The 17,553-nt window shown below is 53.8% G+C and overlaps 7 protein-coding genes across 7 annotated transcripts; 3 read left to right on the forward strand and 4 right to left on the reverse strand.

The window, feature by feature from the left end:
• Window positions 1–261: 261 nt before the first annotated feature.
• On the reverse strand, window positions 262–2,782 carry POSPLADRAFT_1139089 (hypothetical protein; the record flags this gene model as incomplete). Its single annotated transcript, XM_024484996.1, has 6 exons — window positions 262–417; window positions 483–1,148; window positions 1,261–1,314; window positions 1,371–1,442; window positions 2,238–2,460; window positions 2,574–2,782. The coding sequence occupies 6 exons, from the start codon at window positions 2,780–2,782 to the stop codon at window positions 262–264; spliced, it is 1,380 nt and encodes a 459-aa protein (XP_024340560.1).
• A 444-nt stretch (window positions 2,783–3,226) lies between these two features.
• On the forward strand, window positions 3,227–4,007 carry POSPLADRAFT_1055847 (hypothetical protein; the record flags this gene model as incomplete). The annotated part of the gene is made up of 3 exons (XM_024480697.1): window positions 3,227–3,325; window positions 3,377–3,423; window positions 3,482–4,007. 3 exons carry the CDS (start codon window positions 3,227–3,229, stop codon window positions 4,005–4,007), a joined length of 672 nt encoding a protein of 223 aa, XP_024340561.1.
• An 844-nt stretch (window positions 4,008–4,851) lies between these two features.
• POSPLADRAFT_1055848 (hypothetical protein) lies at window positions 4,852–5,715 on the reverse strand (the record flags this gene model as incomplete). Its single annotated transcript, XM_024480698.1, has 5 exons — window positions 4,852–5,016; window positions 5,074–5,166; window positions 5,224–5,399; window positions 5,457–5,540; window positions 5,589–5,715. The coding sequence occupies 5 exons, from the start codon at window positions 5,713–5,715 to the stop codon at window positions 4,852–4,854; spliced, it is 645 nt and encodes a 214-aa protein (XP_024340562.1).
• Window positions 5,716–7,027: 1,312 nt separating this feature from the next.
• Window positions 7,028–9,665, forward strand: POSPLADRAFT_1139544 (hypothetical protein; the record flags this gene model as incomplete). Its single annotated transcript, XM_024485053.1, has 15 exons — window positions 7,028–7,194; window positions 7,256–7,342; window positions 7,395–7,425; window positions 7,482–7,505; window positions 7,567–7,968; window positions 8,026–8,173; window positions 8,236–8,321; window positions 8,387–8,498; window positions 8,547–8,623; window positions 8,683–8,782; window positions 8,835–9,127; window positions 9,186–9,200; window positions 9,259–9,334; window positions 9,392–9,532; window positions 9,589–9,665. 15 exons carry the CDS (start codon window positions 7,028–7,030, stop codon window positions 9,663–9,665), a joined length of 1,836 nt encoding a protein of 611 aa, XP_024340563.1.
• Window positions 9,666–10,046: 381 nt separating this feature from the next.
• On the reverse strand, window positions 10,047–13,778 carry POSPLADRAFT_1139996 (hypothetical protein; the record flags this gene model as incomplete). Its single annotated transcript, XM_024485114.1, has 15 exons — window positions 10,047–10,097; window positions 10,231–11,406; window positions 11,770–11,905; window positions 12,069–12,139; window positions 12,198–12,311; window positions 12,377–12,498; window positions 12,569–12,669; window positions 12,727–12,779; window positions 12,827–12,885; window positions 12,949–12,996; window positions 13,053–13,118; window positions 13,193–13,231; window positions 13,283–13,457; window positions 13,520–13,559; window positions 13,591–13,778. 15 exons carry the CDS (start codon window positions 13,776–13,778, stop codon window positions 10,047–10,049), a joined length of 2,439 nt encoding a protein of 812 aa, XP_024340564.1.
• A 175-nt stretch (window positions 13,779–13,953) lies between these two features.
• Window positions 13,954–15,172, forward strand: POSPLADRAFT_1039630 (hypothetical protein). The gene is made up of 7 exons (XM_024477573.1): window positions 13,954–14,068; window positions 14,132–14,237; window positions 14,290–14,428; window positions 14,484–14,548; window positions 14,610–14,851; window positions 14,905–15,063; window positions 15,133–15,172. The coding sequence occupies exons 2-6, from the start codon at window positions 14,156–14,158 to the stop codon at window positions 15,037–15,039; spliced, it is 663 nt and encodes a 220-aa protein (XP_024340565.1). The 5' UTR covers window positions 13,954–14,068; window positions 14,132–14,155; the 3' UTR covers window positions 15,040–15,063; window positions 15,133–15,172.
• A 279-nt stretch (window positions 15,173–15,451) lies between these two features.
• Window positions 15,452–17,054, reverse strand: POSPLADRAFT_1033279 (hypothetical protein; the record flags this gene model as incomplete). Its single annotated transcript, XM_024476920.1, has 2 exons — window positions 15,452–15,748; window positions 15,810–17,054. The coding sequence occupies 2 exons, from the start codon at window positions 17,052–17,054 to the stop codon at window positions 15,452–15,454; spliced, it is 1,542 nt and encodes a 513-aa protein (XP_024340566.1).
• Between the last annotated feature and the right edge of the window lie 499 nt (window positions 17,055–17,553).

Consider the following 17,553-nt stretch of genomic DNA (forward strand, 5'->3'; position numbering starts at 1 on the left):
GATTCGAATCAATATTTAGTGCGCCTATACGCCTGATCACTCAGCGCGTACTCCTGAGATGACGAATATGAACGCGCTGGAACTACACTCAGAATATAAATTCAGCGTCAGTAAGTTCAACAACATAAGCGTGCATTCCGCATATTATACAAGCATGTTTGACTTCGCCTTGGCCGTCTTCAGACACTGCTCGGGAACTAGATCAGCCACACATGATACAGTCACACGAGCAAATGCGCACCTCCATGACCCGCGAAGCGTTCACAAGAGCTTGCCCGCTGGCTGCAGCCCCTCAAACCCACGCTCGCGCTCGTACACCAGCTGCCCGCCCACATACGTTTGTGCGACCTGCCCCTTCAACGTGCGGCCCTCGTACGCCGACAGCTTGTTCTTGAAGTTCAGCCCCTCGCGCGTCACCTAATCGCCGTCAGCTCGCACGTAGCCTCCTCCTTCCCTTTCAAATCAAATGAAACATGACGCACGGTGAACTCCGCCTCCGGGTCCCACACCACCACGTCTGCGTCGTACCCCACCGCCAACCGGCCCTTCCTATCCGCCAGCCCCGCGTGTCTCGCCGTCGCGCGCGCCGTCCACTCCAACACCCTCCCGATCCCAATCCCGCGCGCCCGCGCCTCCGTCCACAGCAGGCTCAGCCCGAGCCCCAGCGTGCTGATCCCGCCCCACGCCTTCATGTAGTCGCCCTCCTCGACCCGCTTCAGCGCCGCGACGCACGGGCTGTGGTCGCTCACCACGCAGTCGAGCGTGCCGTCCTCCAGCGCCGCCCACAGCGCCGCCCGGTTCTCCGCGCCGCGCACGGGCGGGCAGCACTTGAACTCGGGGTGCCCCGCGGGGATGTCGTCCGCCGCGAGCGCGAGGTAGTGGAAGCACGTCTCGGCGGTGAGCGAGCGCCCGGCCGCCTTGGCTGCGCGCACGAGCGGGAGGGCGGCGGCGGCGGAGAGGTGCACGATGTGCAGGCGGAGGGCCGGGAAGCGCGTGTGGAGCGCGGTGATGAGGCGGATCGCGTCGACCTCGAGCTGCTGCGGGCGCGAGGCAAGGAAGGTCGAGTAGAGCGTGGGGTCGGCGTCAGCGGAGACGTGCGCGTGTCCGTCGTCAAGCTCGGCGTGGAAGCAGAGCACTGTGGACGTGTCCTGGGCTTGTGGTCAGTATTTAGTGCGCATATATGCTGCCAGTCAGGTCCTGAGCATGCGCTCTGTACATGGAACGTATGACGTTCACTACCCATCGCAGGAAGTGACTTACTTTGATTTTCTCCATGGCAGCGACCAGATCAGCCTCGTTCACACATGGGAATTCCTGCCGTGACTCGTGCGTGAGCAAACGGCAAAACAGGGCTGTGTAACAACACGCACCTCAACGCCGCTCTCGATCATGAAGCACTTGAAGCCCTTGACGCCCGCATCTATCAGTGGACGGAGATGTGTCTGTCATCTTACCGTCGTTAGACCTTGTTTCCAAAGAGCCATCTTCTTCACGCGCGCGATAATATAAGAGATGTATTTGGAAATGTAGACACCCGTTCGTGTACCTCTAGCAGACCTGTTCGCACACAACATCCTCCCTAGGACACAACGTGTCCCACGATGACAGATCCACCGGGGCCCGCTAGAGGACACTGACTGCCGTCGTTGCCAGGATCGGACTCACGAATAGATATTCTGGTGTCATAGACTGAGCAGACATCAATCGTGCATGGTGATAAAGAAGCTCGGATCCACCCAATGTGGCTCATGGTGCATTATGCGCCCGACACAATGTTTGATGTGAGTGCAGCCAGGATGTCAATTAGAATGTCCCGGGCCAGAGCCAGGAGCGACACATTAGCCACGTAGCTGCAAGCACTACCACTGCCCCAGCTGCGACGTGAACACCAGAGCTGGTGGGTACAGATTAAGGCGCTGCGATCGACGCAGCGCAGTCTGGCATGACATGCCTCGATGTCATTTGAACGGGGGACTACGGTCTAGTGCAGTGCTTTCCCAGTGCACGGATACGTGTGCACCTGCCCAGCGCCCCGAGACGATGCAGGGTTAGGGCGAGCGGTGGCAGCCGAGCCCAGTGCATGAGCCTCTGCGGGCACACCAGCGCGGCCGCCGTCGCCCAAGGAGAGCTACTGAGCCGCCAGAGTAACGTTCAGCAATCCAATCCCACGGCTCGCGGACGAAAGACCCCGTGAACGCGACGTTTCCGCGACGCAAAGATAGAGGGAAGACAGGCACCTGATTCTCGGGGATGACGCCGCCCCAGAACGCGACATCGACCCAGCACTGCCCTTGCGCGGCCGCACGCTTCGCCTCGAGATTGCTGACGGTTGTCGTAGGCGGGATGGAGTTGAGGGGCATGTCGACGACGGTGGTGACGCCGCCGGACGCGGCTGCGCGTGTGCCGGTCCAGAAGCCCTCCCAGTCTGTGCGTCCGGGCTCATTTAGGTGGACGTGTGCACTGGGGGACAGATGGTCCCACGGCGGACATGGCGGATACAGTGTCAGTGCATGATTGCTTTATGCCACGGGGTGACACGGCGCGGGAGGGTGGGAGATGGGGCGTGTACTTACTCGACGAGGCCCGGTAGGACGAGGTTGTCTCCTGCGTCTATCCAATCGGCGTCGCTGACGTCGGGGAAGGCGGCCCTGTGGTCTGTTCCGCTGCGGACGTCGGTTATCTTGCCCGTCTTCACGTCAACGACGATGGTAGCAGGGCGGGGCTGGTCGTCCGAGTCGAGAAGGACTTTGGTGCCTGTAAAGACGCGGTAGCGAGCAGCCATGGTGTGTAGCCGAGAGTGGGGCGAGGCAATGTCGGAGCGGATGATGGTGAGACTCGAGGTGCGATCGCATCTTGCGCCCGATAAGGCAAGCGTCGTCGTTCGCGGACAACTCAAATCTTAGCCTCGCTAGGCGCTGATAGCCGCAGCCGAGGGCGGTGGCAGTGCGGACTCGTAAGCGGGCACCGCTGTCCACTTGGCTTTTGTGTGCCCGCCTGAGATTACAAGGTATGCACGGCGAGGCGCAATGGCAATGGCAGACCCCAGCGACGCTGTGAGCATCCACAGTGGACGGGCAGTGCACGCACGTGGCAGGACAATTGCAGTAATACTCGCGCTCAGAGGGCGGACGCGTGAAACTTGTGTCAATCAGCGGGTCGGTGACAGCCATCTCATCTCATATATACACCCCATGCGCCATCTGCCCTCTCCCTCCCTCCCTCCACGATGTCTGACGCTCACCCCGACACCTCCGACGACCGCACCATGCTCGCCTGCAAGGCCTGCCGCGCATCCATCGTCTCCCGCAGCTCCGTCATTACCGAGGTGCGCACCCACAGCCGTCTTCTGTCCTCCTGATGCCATACCTCCGCGCAGGACGGATTTCGCGGCTACCACGGCAAGGCCGCGCTCGTCACCGACGCGTACGTCCCCTCGCCCAGACTCCCACCACGCACCGCTAACGTACCCGCGTCCGCACAGCCCAAACACATCCCCCGCCGCGCCCTCGATCATGCTCATGGACACCGGCGCACACACCATCGCCGAGCTCGCCTGCGCGTCCTGCGCGGCCTACCTCGGCTGGCGCGTCCTCCGCGCGCACGAGCTCTCCGAGAAGTGGAAGGAGGGCCGCTGCATCCTCGAGCTCGCCCTCCTCGCGCCGCTCCCCCTCCGCCCGCTCCCGACGCCCATCCCACGACCGTCCTCGGCGCCCTCAGCAACGACGCTCGCTCCGCCGCCTGCATCCTCACCCACGCAGCACTCACCACCATCCCTGGTGGACACCCCAGAGCCCTTGGCGTTACCTGTGCCGTCACCGTCACCGTCACCGCCACCGACGCAGGAGCGGGAGTGGGCACACAAAGCGAGGATCGCAAACGCGATGCCGGTGCTGGGCCACCGCCGCACTGCGACAGACCCGCACGCACTGCGTGGCCGCCCGCACGGCCCGCGCAGTATCACGCCGAGCCTCCGGCGGGCAGACCGGACGCTCTCCGTGGTCTCATAACCTGCAGCATCTGTATCTCGAACCTTAGGACTTGCTCGATCGTGATAGATTGGTCTGTTGCCGTGCATATCCATCCTGTTGTCTGACGCCTACGAACCCTACGCCCACGTATTATGAACCCTAGACCTCACTCGTAATTGCTGAAGCATCTCGCTTCTGAATGCTACCGCGGTGTCCATAGTTATCGCTCTGACGAGAGCTCATGTACTATACGAGGCCTTTACCTCCCAAGAGCCCTTACATCCCAACATTTCATGGCAAATTCTGGACGCATATCAGGCAGCGACCCTGGGACTCAAATTCCGTGCTCGATCTCAAGAACAGACTGACATTTGGTCTACTTTAAGGTCAGGTTCCGGGGCTGAGCGAATACTATGGGTGGTAGGGAGTTGCTCACGGCCCCTTATACTGCCTTCCACATTGAATGGCTTCAGCTCAAATTGCGTAAAAGATGCTGTCTTCAGTTCTTGAAAATGCCCTCATGACACGGAAATAATCAACTAATGGGTTCGTACAGAGCAACACGTTCAGCGGGGTATTTTGACAGCTTTCCAATTTAGCTGTCATCCCACTAGCCCGAAAACACGCCGTGTGATTCTACATTTCGGTGCTAGCACCTCATCCACCAGGTGAGTATTTGTACGAGAATCACCGTGGGCGATATCGAAGGGTGACTGGTACACTGAGCACGCATTTCGTAGTAAGGGCTTGCAAGTTCCAAGCCACCCTGAGGCTATTTCACCATGGTCATCCATTATACATATACATAGTAGTACAGTGTCAAAGCGAAAACATATTTACGACAAACTCACCGACATCCGTATTTTGGTCCACTACGTCCTAATCAAGCCAGTTCGACTCCAATTGCGAGCAGGATGGCCCTTTCGCGCACCAGGCTATCCTCCGGGGCGGCCTCCTCTGGATAGTACCCTTCGTGGTAGTCTAGGGATTGGCGGCTGCTTAAAGCACGCACTGCCTCGAGTGATGTCAATTCGGGCAGGGGTTCGTTCTGTCCACGGCGGGCGGAATAGTAAGAGCAGCTCGTCCACAATGAGAAAAGACTTACTTTGACCATCATTCCCCATGGGTAAGTTCCATCTGGGAAGGGTACTTCCTCGAATGGGATAGCTCGGCCGGGCTGAACAGTCCTATTGTACGCCTTGAAACAGGTTGCAGTTATTATAATGCCCAGCCGTGACATAGACCTGGGGCTTACCAGTGCTGCGCATCGCTGCGTGTTTGCTTGACGTTTGTTGATCAAACTGACCTCAGACTTGACTGCTTCCATGTCTTTTTTCATCGCCTGCATGTCGTTCGTCAGGTTTGCAATGTCATCGCGAACTGGCCTCATCGCGTGTTCCAGCGCTTGCGCGAACCATGGTGGCGGCGCCTCTGATGCAACGAAAGAGGTCAGACAAGTCACAGAAACTCTGAAAGATGACGACCCACCCGGTTTGGGGGCCGCAGCTACCAGGAGAGCATACTTATATAAAGCAGCCTCAGCGACGTGGACATCTCGAACGCCACCATCCCCTGCTAACGATGAGTGCCATTTCGGCTGGTATGTTGGGCGTTGCTTACCATGAGCGTTTATGCAGTTTAGCTCGTATACAGCTGCCATAGCGATGTCGTTAGCAGTGGGAGGGTCTGATGGAGGAGGTGGAGCAGGAAACTGGCCGTTGTGTTTAGGTGGAACGATGGCGGGCATGAAGGATGACGAAAAGGAAAGTATGGCGATGGTTGAAAACAGCTTTTATAGTCACACATGTTCCATTCTAAGGTAGGGCTAAGTCACTTTCGACCAACATCACGTGCTTGTGACTTTCTGTGACCAAGGACTTATCCTTGGGGAGCGCTGCACTCGAGAGCATCCGTCTATCGAGGGCGTTGCCGAAATAGAGCGCGCTTCTTTCCTCCGGTACACTGCAAATCTATCTTCAATTGCTCCTCGCACTTTATCACAAATCGAGAAACAGGGTCTTGTGAAACGATGTCCTCCACATATTTTCCTGTTTTTTTGATCTATTACTGTCTGCCTCAAATAATATCCTTTAGATCTGCAAACATAATTTGCGCTTTTGTCACGATTTTGTAACGGCCGGCACGTGATGTTGGTCGAAAGTGACTTAGCCCTACCGTAGTGTGTCGTACATGCCCCAGACGGCTCGTGTTCGCGCTTGAACTTACGTGTTCGATTAAGTTCAAGCGCCTGCTTCTAGCGCTTATTAGCTCGGCCTTTTCCATTCGTGTTCCTTCCACTACTAATGCTGACAGCCTTGTGCTATCGAGCACTGTCGTGCATTGTCGTGCATTGTCATGCATTGTCGTACTCTTGTATGTTCTACTCCTCTTTCAGCTTCGGCCGGTTTTAGCACTCTGCAACAATCGATAGCGTCGTGCGTCTCCATATCGGTAGACGAATACGTACACAGATGATTACCTCCACGAATTGCAAGGTGACACTGGGAGGGCTGCGGTGCAGCTGGATGCTGTCCTATTACCGGTAGCGAGGAAGTTTGTAAAGCTCGTCGGTCCTTTCTTATCTCTGATGAGGCATGTCCTGTCCGGAAGACATCACGAGATTGACGTGTTCTGCGAATCATCCCGTGATGCTCTAGATGTAGATGATTCCACGCTGTGTCGGATATCAGACGGACATAGTCAACGGCGAGCGCAAGTGACCAACCGCTGACCAACTGACCTCTGCTGACGATATGACATTGTGAAATTGACCGTAGTTATCCGAGTAATCAGCAGTAGATGATACTAATCGCACCCTGCACCGAGGTGTCGTAAAGGCCTTTTGGAAGGGGATCGTATTCTTTCCTTCCACGGTATGTTTGATGCACCGAACAGGTGGTTGATGGTGGGGCCATCGGCATGGGAGCTCTCACCCTTGTTCTGGCTAGCGTGCGCCTTACGATCTCCTTTTGAGCCTCCGTCTTAAACCGTATTGCCCGCAGGTAATATATACTTGGCCTGTGCGAAGCATTTAGGCGACAAAGCTCTCACATACCATCATGGGAGAATATCCCGAAGGCACTTCCTCGACGTCGCTACATGGCAGCCCCAATGCATCGCAGCTAAATGACGACTTCAAGCTGGGGACATTTTCGATTGACGAGTACAGGCCTATCAAGGTGGTCGTCATTGGTGCGGGCTTCAGCGGTATTATTGCGGGGATCAGGTAAGTACACTCTAATCCTTCTTTGCGCAGCGGGGCTGCCGCTCATCTTCATTTTCCTTAGGTTCCCCCAGCGGGTTCCAAATCTAGATCTTACTATCTATGACCAGAACGCAGGGATCGGGGGGACGTGGTACACGAACAAATATCCGTAAGTTCGATCATTCGCGATGGTCGATCGCGATCGCCCATGTCGTATCCAGTGGTCTGGCATGCGATATCCCTTCCCATTGCGTGAGCGTCTCATCCAGTCCGCTTCCGTCAAGGCGTGATTCCGACATGTGTTTCAGTATCAGTTAACCTTCGAGTCCAAGGTGCTTATGATTCTCGTGCTCCTGTTTGTTTTCTCGCCAACCGATCTTATGGAATCCACAGACCGATTGGTCCAGCTTCTACGCGCCCGGCGCCGAGATCCGCTCTTACCTCCAGTCGATTGTCGACAAGTACAAGCTCATGCGTTACATCAAGCTCCGCCACCGGCTCGTGCACGCGCGTTATGACGAACCCACCGGCAAATGGCACCTGCGCATTCGCCGGCTGATGGTGCAGACTAATGGTGCAGGATCTGAAGCCGAAGTATATGAAGAATTTGAGGATACGGCTGACGTACTCTTCACGGGCGTGGGGAGCTTGAGTCGATGGGGCTGGCCGGACATTGCCGGTCTACGAGACTTTAAAGGCGAACTCTTCCATACGGCGGATTTCGACGTCGGCAACAAGACATGGCAGGAGGCGACGGAGGACTGGCAGAACAAGCGTGTGGGGGTCGTCGGTGTGGTGAGTGTCGGCGTCCGTCTCGACATGGTTAAATTGAGTGTCATGTCGTCGCGATAGGGTTCAAGTGCCATCCAGATCGTACCCGCGCTGCAACCACGTGTGGCGAAGATCGTCAACTTTGTGAGAGGCAAGACTTGGATCTCAACGCCGTTCGCGAGCGCGAAACTAGCCGAGCTACTAAAGCGGGATCCGGATGCACAGAATTGTGAGTACTCATGTTTAGCCGGCCGGATTAGAAGTGAACATAACGGCAAACCATAACATCAGACGTGTTCACGGACGAGGACAAGGCGGCTTTCAGGGATCCCGAATTCTATAAGCATTTTCGACATGAGCTCGAGGCAGATCTCAACGTCAGTTATTCCAGAACTTTGTTTTACGCTGAACTGCGCATTCATATATGTTCATACTTTTGTAGTCGGTTCACCAGAGCACGCTGAAAGACAGTGGCATGCAATCAAATGCGCGCGCGGCCTTCCATGCTCATATGGTCAAGAAATTAGCGAAGAAGCCATGGATAGCAGACCTATGTGAGACTCATGTTTCTTGCGATTCTTACCGCTGACAAATGAATACAGTGATACCCCAATTCGGTGTGGCATGCAGGAGACTGACATCGGGACCTGGGTATCTCGAGGCTCTTTGTGAAGACAACGTGAATATGCTATTAGATCCTACCAAAGGCCTTTTATCAACCACGTCCGCTGTGCATAGGTTGACTTTGTTGCGACCCACATCAAACACATCACATCTACTGGAATCGAGTTGGTCGATGGTACCCACCAAGACTTCGACGTGATCATCTGCGCGACAGGTAACATCCGGCGATAGTACTCTTGCCGATATCTCATCTGCACGTAACATAGGCTACGACTACTCTTTCCACTTCGACTTTCCCCTAATCGGACGGGGCGGCGTGTCCATTCAAGAAAAATGGACACCTCATCCCTCCACCTACCTTGCGGTGTGTACCGACGGATTCCCAAACTGCTTCATGTCATTAGGCCCGAACTCGGGAGTCGGCTCAGGCTCACTTCTCGTGTTGATCGAGCGCCAGATCGACTACGCGATCGAGGCGACAAAGAAGCTGCAGCGGGAGCGACTGAAGAGTATCGAGGTCAAGCAGGAGGCAGTGAAGGACTTTGATGCGTATTTGGAGGTGTGTGCTTTTCGCGCGCCCAATTGGGGCTAGCAATCTGACATGTACAAACTCCTAGCATTATTTCCCGAAGGTGAGATATCCTGATGGTTGTTCGGGAGGATTATTCATGTTCATGCACCACGCGACAGACGGTCTACAGCGAGAAATGTCGCTCGTGGTACAAGATGGGCAAGGAGCAAGGCAGGGTTGTCGCACTGTGGCCTGGTACGACATACACATTCCCTATTCGAATCACGTACCTAATCAGTCTTCACCTACTAGGGTCGTGTCTTCACGCAGTTCGCGCAATCCAATATCCGCGCTGGGAGGATTACAACTACGAGTACGCGGATGGTGTCCGTAATAGGATGCACTGGCTCGGAGATGGGCAGACGTACGACGAGAAGACGATGCAAGGTGATAGTACGTAACATCCCGGTCAATACTGCCGGGGAGGACTGCTCACGGGCCCTTGGCAGGAGCGTGGTACCTTAGCGACGAAGAAGTCGATATACCACCAGGTAAGGCGTCTTCATCCTACACAAAACCCAATTGATAGAACATGCACAGTTCCTGTCGACATAGCATGACTGCGCTCGTGTAAAGAGAATGGAATTAATCAGGGGGTCCAAGAAGTGGTCTCGGATACACGCAGAATGCGAACTACGGGTAGTATTCACAAATAGCGCTCTCAACAATGGTCCTCCGGGCCGCCTCGCCGTCTTGTATAGATATGCGATTTAACCCACGTTCTCCGTGTATATCCGCGATTCTCCACCAGAGGACCTCCCCGTATGTTAGGCCCAGACAGTCGTGCCGCGAAGTATCAATCGTGGGGAGGTCGGGGAGTAAGGTGGGAAAACTGTGCACCTCTGCGATGGATACATACTTGAGGGATGGTATATGGCGTGCGAGGCACTGCAGAAGGCGGCCAGATTCAGACTCCGTGGATGAGGAATCTTGGGGAAGGCACACAAGCCGCCCGAATCTGCCAGACTGATAGCAAATCTGCAGGCATTCAACCTGGGACGACGCTAAAATCTTGTCCGGCCCGACCTGGACAACGATGACCACATTCACAATCAATCTCAATGCGATCGACGGCGTTGGACATGGCTCACCAGCTGCCAACAATCGTCCCGGCTCAGACTGCACGAATGATCTTGATACTCTTGGATACGCCCGCATCCCTCGGCGAGAACCAGCTCAATACTCTTTAATCTAGGACCATAAGCAAATATTTGAGCCCAGAACTTCGAGGGTTGCACAGGGATGCCTTGTCGACAGAACAATTCTTCTGGAGAAGATATCGTTACGCGCAGAACCACAGGCGATAGCCGCCCAACAATTGAAGACATATCCTGAAGCCATTTTGCTCCGCAACCGGCTTTGTCGACAAATTCAACTAGCTGCGTACGCTCGGAGATATCCCATTCATAGATCTGCTCCAGCGATGTAGTGATTCGTCCCATGTTACGCCACTTGTCGGCTTCCTTGTGCTCGCCCAAACATTCGATGCCGCTATGTCCCAGATGAAAGCAACGAGCATTTGGAAAGAACCGCGGATAGACAGAGCAAGGAACACGGTTTTCTCCAATCTCAAGGCAGAGGGCATTTGGCCATGCACAGCCAGAGACCGGCGTCAGGGAAGTGAAACTCAGCACGAAGAAATGCGTGAGTCTCAGGCGCTGGACACTCGGAATGGGTTTGAGATCGCGGATCCAACTCCAGTCGCCGTAGGTGTAGAACGGTTCCGGTGCGGACATCTCGAGCGCCTTGATGGTGAGTGGCAATTCGTTGAGCGTAGAAATCGTTTGTGGCCCTACGTCCAGAAGCGAGAGCGTCGAGAGGTAGCGCAAGCTAGCTATGGCGTGTCCGATCTGCGATTTGCATCCATCATGGAAAATCAGTTCCGCGCTTCCTAGCGTCAATCTCGTCACGTTAGTTGCTTTCTGAAAGAATTCGTGGAGGCATTCCATGACTTGGGCGCGATTATAAGCATTTTTGGCCTCAACGTGCTCCTGAACTAATGCACCACTTTGGATCTCCAGAGTACGGATGTGATCATGTCGGGAATTTCCTGCGAAGTATTGACACATAGCGACCAGATTATCCGCCTTGGAGACGCAAATTGAAGATACGGCCTGGGGCAAGGCGATGTCGTGCAAGCATTTCGACAGGGTCAACAAGGCACGAGCATTTCCAGCTGGTAGGAGAGTGACGATGATGGAGAGGACGTCTTCACTGAGGCGCATGTCGATATAATAGCGAAAGGGCTGTGTTTGCGTATCCGAAGACTGTAACAGTTGCTGGAGTTAGAAGTGGCGCCCGGCGACAGAGAAGTTCGTGGCCAACCGGCGTCTATTTGTAGAGCTGTCCGCGATGGCCCGAATGACAGAGGCAAAGCGAGGTCGCAGCGCGCGATTCGTCTTCGGCCGGAATCATCCTGCACAAGAGCAGCAACATCGCTAGTTTGGTAGCGCTACTGAGCTCCAAGTCATAACAACTTCGAGGTTAGATCTGCTTTCCAAATGTGGCGCCCGGAGACATTCATAACCACCAAGGAGAGACGCACCATACAGTCCTCTTTGTCATAAAACGAATGCAGCAGTTACGTGGTTACAAGTTAGTGTAGCATTGACTGCCCGCGGTATACATACAGGCCACAAGACAAAGTGTATCTCCGAGTCTCGGCCAGTCTGTATCAAGCGGGTAGCCAACGAGAATTCAATGGACGCAGGTAATGGACAACAACCCAAGACACTCCGATACCCAAGCTTTCTGTCGGATCCCGCGCTATTGTCGTACTAAGAGCGGAAAATGACAAGGAAGAGTGGACGAATAGCCTCATTCTGATGGGTGATTAGTCTGATGTCTCAATCATGGCTTAACTGCGCACCTTGTATACTGCAATTCTCGCGATCAGCTTACTACGCACTTCGCTAGTCCACAAAATGACTCACCAATGCTTTCGTCATAGTTCAGGCTTCCTCCAGGTTCACCAACAACCGAGTCATACCCTTGCGGAGGCTGCGTTTTCCGAGATTATTTATCACCAGATAGGGTTGTCGACAAGAGAAATTTGCACCTCTTTCAAATTCGGATTGTCAGCAGTGAGCTTGATCGTTTTGCCCATGACGACGTCGTTGAGAAGCATCGCCCTATACGATGACCCCCCTCCTTCAGCGACATAGTCGTTCGCCTGAGTTGCGTGAAATTGCAGACAGTGAGTTGTTGAACACATGCTATCATCGATATCTGGATTACCTTAGATGACGTCGCGGACGTATATATTCCCTCTCCGAATCGCCCAAAGTTTGTGCGCTTACCAAACTTCGCAATCTCGAACGACGACTGCACAAACAAAGCGCTGTCACCATCCCCTCTCACTATATAGGGACAGAGTATAGACCTTGATGATCTCACATAGTGAGCAACCTTGATCAAGGCAAGGCTGACATTGTGTCTCGTCATCGCCAAGCCTGCATGCACGGATAGTACCATGCCAACGCCGTAGGCTATTGCCTCCTTCCTTGCCAATACGTCGTTCAACTGCGAGCCTAGGAAATTATGGTTAGTAGAAGCAAAGTGCCATCTGCCTTGAGGAAGTTGCCCACCTGTAACGCGCGAACCGGTCATTGTGATCCTTGTCGCTGAATATCTTCCAGATCTGGGGTGCCCATCAATACAGCAGTTTGAGCAAGGTGTTTGACCCACTTTTACGACAGTTGGCTTCGAGGTAGGATGTCGCCATCCTTGTAGGAACTGCGTTGATACTGAGAAGAAGAACAGTCTGACGACACGATTCATACATGAGACATGGAGAACAGTGAGCATACCTTCATTGAATGCATCATGCTTATTGCTGACCTCCAGTATTTTCGGTGCTACAGTGCGATGATGACATCAAAGCTATCACACGCCGTAGAGTGGTCGGACTTACCGCCGGCGATCGTGATCTGACCGCATTTCCTAGAACAAAACTCGCTTGTCTTGCCATTGACTAGAGCTTTGGGCCATAGTCCACACCTAGGATCGACCCTTTAGAAACCAGGAGCCATCACACCTCGTATAAGCACTGACAATAGACAAGACTCAGCTTCGCCTCTCTTGACTGCATCACTACGCGGGAACATATGAGCATTCGTCAGGTTCCATAAAGAATGCACTTACATTCGATGAGGATTTCCGCAGTAACTGCTCGGTGTCTGGTTCTGTCCAACCCAAACTGGCTTGTTGCAACCGAACAATGCACAAACGAGTGACTGAGGAGGTGATTGTGTAGGTGTGGATGGTTGCTGCCCATCCTTATAAGCAGTGGCACAGCGAATGCCACAGAATCCATGAGCTGTATGCGACCACGGCGGCATCAGAGTTCCCGCGATCAGTCAAGGGGATGATTTGACATACCATGGCCATTTTCGACATAAACCGGGCGCAAGTGACAGCCCTGGTGGTCGATATGTCAATCAGTCACTCACGCAAAGAAGAGAATACTACAGGCCTTGCATAGCTGTGCTTGGTTATTTGTATTGACCTGCGCCATCGCATCCCGATGCCCTCTTCCGCAGTACGACGAGTAAGAACCGTCTGGGTCCTGCCACACGGCCCGTCTGCAATTTGGGAAACTGCAGACCGTAGCAGAGTTGCGCGTCGCATCAGAGCACATCGCTGCAGATACAAGAAATTACAAAGACAGTAAGACAGAGTTTTCAAGCTCCAGCGGGGCGGTGAGGGGCAATTGCGTTCAAGATTACCTGGATTCGGGAATATATAAGTGTGAACAGCCGCCGAGAAGCGAAGATGGATGGCACTTACGTAGTTCACACTGCATATATGAGCCCCAATTCCATTTATTGACTGCACGTTGCATGACCGTGACTCACGGTCCTACCAATGCAGACATCCTCAACGTGTTGCTGAATCGCGAGTCAAGCTCTTCCTGTCATGCTGATTCTGGTACTGGTTATTATGCTACTCTGCTTATTCCTGGGAGTTCATACCCAAACGGAACGAACGCAGATACAGAAGCGGAGAGGCTCCAGAATGCCTATGGCCCCTCCGAGGAACGGCGATCATGAAGTCGACGCGATGGATGTCGACGCGACAGACGAGGTTGGAGGTTACGGTACGCAGATAAAAACAGCCGCAATTTGATCGATGTTTGATTTTGGCATCAGAACAAACGGCTTCCGAACCGCACCCACTTGAACAACCACGGACAACCATACATGAATCTGCCGACAGGAGGAGCGGGCAATGGGACATAGGTCGGCCAGGGCGCATTCTCTTCTACCATCGTGGCCAACCTTACTACGAGTACGTCTGGGATTGCATAAACGTTCTCAAGTTATCCCTTAACGTCGCTTCGTAGATTCACCAACTTTTCACCGCATGAGGTAGTCTTTGAGGGGCGCACATACCCAACGGCGGAACACTGTGAGTAGTACACTGTGGTTCGGATCATTAGCATTCCGACATATAGGAACTTGTCTCGTAGTATTCCAAGCTCACAAATTTCTACCAATTTACCCTCAACTCGCCGAGCGCATTCGTGAGCTTCCCTCGTCTCGGGCTGCTCTGCAAGAAGCTACCCGACTCAGCGAGTATCGAAGGAAAGATTGGTTCGATGTCAACATTACGGTGATGGATACTGTGCTCGAAGCAAAGTTTATGCGGCACTCATATCTGCGCCGGATGTTGCTGAGCACTGGTGACAGTGTGCTGATTGAGAATAGTCCAGTACGTTGTCACGCTGCTGCTGTTACTATCTGCGCTAATCCTGCACCACATAGATTGATGCTTTCTGGGGAGTGGCCCAGGATGGCAAGGGGAGGAACGAGCTGGGAAAGGCTCTAATGCGACTCCGGGATAAGCTCAAGCATCCCGGTGAGACTCCTTTCATGCAGCCATTCTGCGATTACCAATGAGAGCTGCCTATACGACCCTGCCAGGTGGGTGGTTGCAGAATATCAGAAACACAGTCGTGACATCATGATTTCTGGCTTTACTGCAATTGGTAGTGGTTGCTCTCACCTCTCAATTAAATCGTCTTTCCAGGAAGTGCCTTACGGTGCAGCTAACATCGCATGGCCGATCCATTGTCGTGAAAACTCGATACTGCGTGACCACCATATACAAAAGCGAGACGTCGTGATAGCATGCCGATACGGGATATTAAGTCGGCTAAAAACTAGTGGTACAAGTACAATTATTGAATTCGTTACAGATATGGCTGTCCCGCGAGATTCTGTTTATGACTAACGATACGGCGCGGGGAAAACTATCGAGGCATAAATATGGAATAATGACATGGAAAGGTTCATACCCACAACAACGTATTCAATACGCAAACTCCTCCATGTCGTTCAGTCGCCTGTGCTTCAATAAGTTCCACGGGCCACCGTCGAAACCTCGGCGCATCGTGTACTCAGGATGAAGCTGCACCTCACGCAAGGTAGGACAGAACTTGTTCCACGGGATAAGCAGGTCGCACAGTTCCTCCTCGATGGAGCTGTATGTAGGGTCGTAGTGATGGTCCCCCTTGGAGGTTACTTGAGGGACGGCTGTGTATATTTGCAACGTGTGCAAGCACGGCATTTTGCAGAGAAGCTCAGCGCCTAATCCGCTAATGGTCGCCTGTAAACGTGTCACGAAGACAATTAATCAGTAGCAGAGTGAAACATTCATAACGACGAACCTCTGACGGACCGCCCACCTCGTATGTGATCTTGAGACGATACAGATTGTTGAACAGCGCCGTCGCGGCATGCACAATCTCATCGTCCCACGTGGTGAATTGTAACGAAAGCATGCGGAGGTCAGGATTGGTATTCTTAATCGTAGTGAGCGCGGTGATACCGTCGCGGTTCGTCTGTAGACCCTGCTGGGGCTGTTGGCCCTGTGTGCATTGCAGAAGCTGCACAGCCTCGATTGGGCGACCAGGCAATACTCCGTGCATGCTCTCGACTGGGCCCGAGAAGCAGCGCAAAGCCGGGAGCACGCTCGGAGGCATCTGTTGCATTGAAAGCGCCTGGAACGTGGAGTACGTCGTGATCGTGCTCGCGCGCGCCAGGAACGACTGGAATGATGCGGCTTCAGGATGAGGCGCAGTGTCACCAGCAATGAAGCGGGAGCGTTGCGTGCCCGGCCGGCGCAGAATGTAGAGCCGCTCGAGGTGCGGAGGGATTGTATGATTTCGCGCCTCTGCAGCAGGCCCTGAAAAGACGTGCTTGAAGATATCGGCACTCGAATCAACGCGGATTGTGCGCAACCCAGGTGCCAGAGCGAGGGTAAGGAGGTTCTTGACGTTTTCGAATGCGTGAAGCTCTGCTTGCGGGTCGCGGTCACTCATCTGACGACGCAGATTGTACAGCAAGAGATCCGTGATGGGGAGCCGACGGTGGTTATGGTTAGAAGCGTCGCGTCCAACGGTACAACTCTCGATGCGGAGCGTGCGAAGTCGTGGCAAGTTATGAATTATTTTGTAGTGTTCGTTGGCAAGCAATACGCCGCTGAAGGTCAGGTCCTCTATGTTCGTAAACATGGATACCTGATTCATCATCGCGGTGTATAACGGGTTGGATGCATAGTTGAGTAAGTCAACCTCATAGTCAATGTAGGTCTCGTGTGCTTCTCCATGCCCCTGACGCCAAACGGACCGGCCAGCTATGTCGACCACGGGGCCTGAGATACCAGGTGGCAGAGTTGTGACACCGAGCTCCAGAGTATGCACAAAGCCTTCCATGCCTTTATGGACTTTCCAGAGCGGCAAGTTGTGAGCGACGGTGTGGGGAGTCTTCCAGATGACATGTCGGTGGATCGCACGAACGGCGAGGTCGCAGAACCACTTGGACGTTCGCATTATGTTGTATAGATCTGATGGGAGGGGAAGCTGTTCGAATATCTCCATCCAAAGCTCGGGCGGGATGTGCTTTGCGTCCATGGTGATAATTTGATTCGCCAAGGACGCTTTGTGAAAGGACGAGTCAGGAAGCTTTAGGGGTCAACGGTCGACTGCAAAACCTGAGTGAGTGTCCCACCACAAAAAGAAATGTTTCGTGCCCTGGATAATAGTCAGATATTCACGCACCTCAACAGCTCCGAGTAGCGCAGATAGCAGAGACCTGAGATAATGCGCGCCGCCACGCGGTCATGTGACAAATGACTTCTTCCCATGCTTGAGCGCTTGGGAATACGAAGATATTCGATGCAGACTTTTAAGTAACGGAGTGGGTTCCTTCGTCCATAATCCTATCGGAATCTTAATATGAGTGCAACACAGAGTCGCGGTATATATTCTTGTACACTTGACCCAGCTTTCCGCATGGCGTTCACATGTGGCGGTCGCTACAGCCGCCCTAGTCAGAAAACCCGCGCGACCTCTGCCGTTCGTTCAACGTCCACTCTTCGTTTCCTATGGTGCTACACAGAACAAAGCAACC

Source organism: Postia placenta (assembly GCF_002117355.1).
Source record: "Postia placenta MAD-698-R-SB12 unplaced genomic scaffold POSPLAscaffold_5, whole genome shotgun sequence".
Classification (NCBI taxonomy): Eukaryota; Fungi; Basidiomycota; class Agaricomycetes; order Polyporales; family Adustoporiaceae; genus Rhodonia; species Rhodonia placenta.